Source organism: Nicotiana tomentosiformis, chromosome 12, assembly GCF_000390325.3.
Source record: "Nicotiana tomentosiformis chromosome 12, ASM39032v3, whole genome shotgun sequence".
Taxonomy (NCBI): domain Eukaryota; kingdom Viridiplantae; phylum Streptophyta; class Magnoliopsida; order Solanales; family Solanaceae; genus Nicotiana; species Nicotiana tomentosiformis.
In genome coordinates this window covers 21422274-21426408 of record NC_090823.1, presented here as the reverse complement: position 1 = coordinate 21426408, position 4135 = coordinate 21422274, and the positions used below count along the sequence as shown (strand labels likewise).

Below are 4135 nucleotides of genomic sequence, written 5' to 3'. Positions count from 1 at the left end.
GGGAAAAATCTCTCACACTGCACATATGCACTCTCATATACACACCTTCAATAGTGGCAGGGAGGGCCAGAGGCAAGAATTTCATTTAAGACATTCAAAAAATATTTTCTCTTATATTTCGGGGATTCCGCAATTTATGGGTACATATAAATAAAATTCACCAATATACACAATACATTTTCAAACGAAGAAAATTTAGTTGAACGTTCTTGGGTATCAAGATATGTTGCCTGCCTATCATGCTAAAGGCGATGAGGATGAATATGCTAAAAATGTCCAATCGGATACTTAAAATGCTAAAGGTACTTCTTATAACCGATAAAACACCATATAGAAAGCTAATATGTATATCACTATTTCAGATCTTTCGAGCTTCCTCCCGGAACTTACTTGATCATATTTAAAGCATAATGTATGTTATAACACATATTACCAAAAAGCTTTTTCTTGCCATATCATGTAATACTTGAATCATGTGTTTTCTAAAATTAACAAAATAAATCACATCATAGCCATAAGTTGTATCAAAATATAGTTTCAGTGAAGCTACTAGAGCCTGAAACATGTCGACGCATATATGTGCTTATTCTCGCACATGCAAGGCTGCAGTACATTTAAGCAAATCATGCTTAGAAAACAGGAATCTCATAGTATAATGCAAGATCAGTAAATAAAAGCATTTATATATACATGCATATAGTGAAAAAATAATGAATATTATATCATTATACATGGTGTTTGCCAGAAAAAAACTTTTGAATAAAGTAAAGGAAAGAGCAAGACTTAATGGTTGAGGTTTGCAAATTCATTTGATATGTAAAGGTATACAAAGAGTTACGTGTTAATTGTCCTAACTCCTAAGTTAGGTCGGGTAAGTAGCTCAGTTTTTAAAACCCTATCACTTTACTATTATGTATCCCCACCACCAAATAATACTTTTTCCCTATTAAGTAATCCAACTATTATTACTTTACTATCAATAATAATGGCGAACACCGTACAAAATTCATTTTGATATGCACCGCACTTCCATGGTTCTATTTGAAAAGGTAAAATATTCAGGTACGTATTATATCAAACTCTTGCTGCTTATATAACATCAAGCGAGAACATGAAACAAATTAAATCGTTATATTCCTAGTAAAAAGAAATACATTTTCCTTGGAAGAAAAGCAAAAGAGCAAAATGCCGTTCTCATATCACTTAGATTCTCATTTAAAGCTAAGAGTTATTACAAAAAAAAAAAGTTATCTTCCCACTAAATCACATGGATGGCCAATTAACGATATAATAATTCTTTAAATGAACCTTTAGTGCATTAGGCACATCCTTTTGCTTGTGTCATTGCACATGTTGGCAATTCAAGGCGGTATTGACAATCATCAGAAGAATCCAAGACACCTCTGACAAAATATCAATGTCCAAATCGGACACTTCAAACTCTATCAACAAACTATAAGAACCTCATTTTCACTACAAGATTTTGCAGACTAGCAGTCCCTTCAATATAATTTTGGCCATCAATTGAGAAGAAGTTGCAAAAGATGACTACTCAAAAAGCTCATTGCTTGATCTTACCATATCCAGCTCAGGGTCATATCAACCCTATGCTCCAATTCTCCAAACGTTTGCAATCCAAAGGTGTCAAAATCACTATAGCAGCCACCAAATCCTTCTTGAAAACCATGCAAGAATTGTCAACTTCTGTGTCAGTCGAGGCTATCTCCGATGGCTATGATGATGGCGGACGCGAGCAAGCTGGAACCTTTGTGGCCTATATTACAAGATTCAAAGAAGTTGGCTCGGATACTTTGTCTCAGCTTATTGGAAAGTTAACAAATTGTGGTTGTCCTGTGAGTTGCATAGTTTACGATCCATTTCTTCCTTGGGCTGTTGAAGTGGGAAATAATTTTGGAGTAGCTACTGCTGCTTTTTTCACTCAATCTTGTGCAGTGGATAACATTTATTACCATGTACATAAAGGGGTTCTAAAACTTCCTCCAACTGACGTTGATAAAGAAATCTCAATTCCTGGATTATTAACAATTGAGGCATCAGATGTACCTAGTTTTGTTTCTAATCCTGAATCTTCAAGAATACTTGAAATGTTGGTGAATCAGTTCTCGAATCTTGAGAACACAGATTGGGTCCTAATCAACAGTTTCTATGAATTGGAGAAAGAGGTAAGAGAATATTCTTCTACTTTTGTTCTTTTCTTTGTTTGTTTGGTCCATTTGGAACTTTGTTAATTGGCTGCATATATGTTCTTCAATGTTCTCATCAAGATTACAAAACTACCATTCTAACAGCTTTGTCAATAAACTTATTTCAAAAAGTTGACATTTTAAAAACACAAAATCATTTGTTACAAATTTATAACAACCTACTATAACAGGTTAAACTGCACTAATATATATTGTGTAAGAAGACCTTAATTTACATTGTCATTGTTTTCAGATTTTATCGTTACATGAAATCTTATTATCATGTTTCAAATTGTTTGACATGTAGGTAATTGATTGGATGGCCAAGATCTATCCAATCAAGACAATTGGACCAACTATACCATCAATGTACCTAGACAAGAGGCTACCAGATGACAAAGAATATGGCCTTAGTGTCTTCAAGCCAATGACAAATGCATGCCTAAACTGGTTAAACCATCAACCAGTTAGCTCAGTAGTATATGTATCATTTGGAAGTTTAGCCAAATTAGAAGCAGAGCAAATGGAAGAATTAGCATGGGGTTTGAGTAATAGCAACAAGAACTTCTTGTGGGTAGTTAGATCCACTGAAGAATCCAAACTTCCCAACAACTTTTTAGAGGAATTAGCAAGTGAAAAAGGATTAGTCGTGTCATGGTGTCCACAATTACAAGTTTTGGAACATAAATCAATAGGGTGTTTTCTCACGCACTGTGGCTGGAATTCAACTTTGGAAGCAATTAGTTTGGGAGTACCAATGATTGCAATGCCACATTGGTCAGACCAGCCAACAAATGCGAAGCTTGTGGAAGATGTTTGGGAGATGGGAATTAGACCAAAACAAGATGAAAAAGGATTAGTTAGAAGAGAAGTTATTGAAGAATGTATTAAGATAGTGATGGAGGAAAAGAAAGGAAAAAAGATTAGGGAAAATGCAAAGAAATGGAAGGAATTGGCTAGGAAAGCTGTGGATGAAGGAGGAAGTTCAGATAGAAATATTGAAGAATTTGTTTCCAAGTTGGTGACTATTGCCTCAGTGGAAAGCTAAGTGCCATAGAAAAATAATGAAGAAGCTGATTTGTACTTCGCAATTTCTTTTTTCAGGTTATAGACTTATAGTAGTAAGTTTGACCTGAACCATAGTTTATTTTATCCTTCTTTCCATTTTTGTAATGCAACATGCTGTAATTTCTTGTTTATTATAAATTTCTAAATGTAATAGACTAATAGCTGAGATTATTGTGATTCGCCGTTCAATTAATTCTTGTCATCCCTAACTTTAGCATCGTCATTCCCACAACATCAAATAAATAATAGTCATTGGGTCATTTCCATTGGTTAGATAAGTGGTTTCCTTATTTGCCATCTAACATTTAACTAAACTTTTACATTCGGATGTAAATTTACTGATGGTTGTTTGGTACAATGGTGGGATATTCCATGGGATTAGTAATCCCACCTTTTATATGGGATAACTAATCTCACCATTTCAGTGTAAAAGTTATCTCAAAATTAACTAATACCTCAAACCAAACACATGATAAAGTTAATTTCAAACTTTATCCCATGATAACTATTCTTATCCCATGTACCAAACGACCCCTAAAGATTTGAGAATTTCAATTTCAATTTTGTGAATTAATTAAGATTAAGATGAGCAAATAATCCTAGATCAGATCATTGGAATTATGCCCGATGTCACTTGATCATGCAAGATAAGCTATAAAAATGTTCAGAGAATTTCTAGGAAAATAAAAAAGGTGATGCAAATTATCCTAACCAAAACCTAAGATTCTCGAAGACGTCCATTCATCAAAAGATACGAAAAACAACGAGAAACTTGTTTATATAGCATATGAAAACCTAGTACAAGAGGCAGGACGACAAATAATAATAAAAATGAAACCAGAAGAAAGATTGGAGTATACCAT

At 33.9% G+C, this 4135-nt stretch overlaps 1 protein-coding gene across 1 annotated transcript; it reads left to right on the top strand.

The window, feature by feature from the left end:
- Nucleotides 1-1358: 1358 nt before the first annotated feature.
- On the top strand, nt 1359-3449 carry LOC104120847 (UDP-glycosyltransferase 74G1-like). The gene is made up of 2 exons (XM_009632700.4): nt 1359-2183; nt 2512-3449. The coding sequence occupies exons 1-2, from the start codon at nt 1545-1547 to the stop codon at nt 3250-3252; spliced, it is 1380 nt and encodes a 459-aa protein (XP_009630995.1). The 5' UTR covers nt 1359-1544; the 3' UTR covers nt 3253-3449.
- The last annotated feature ends 686 nt before the right edge of the window (nt 3450-4135 follow it).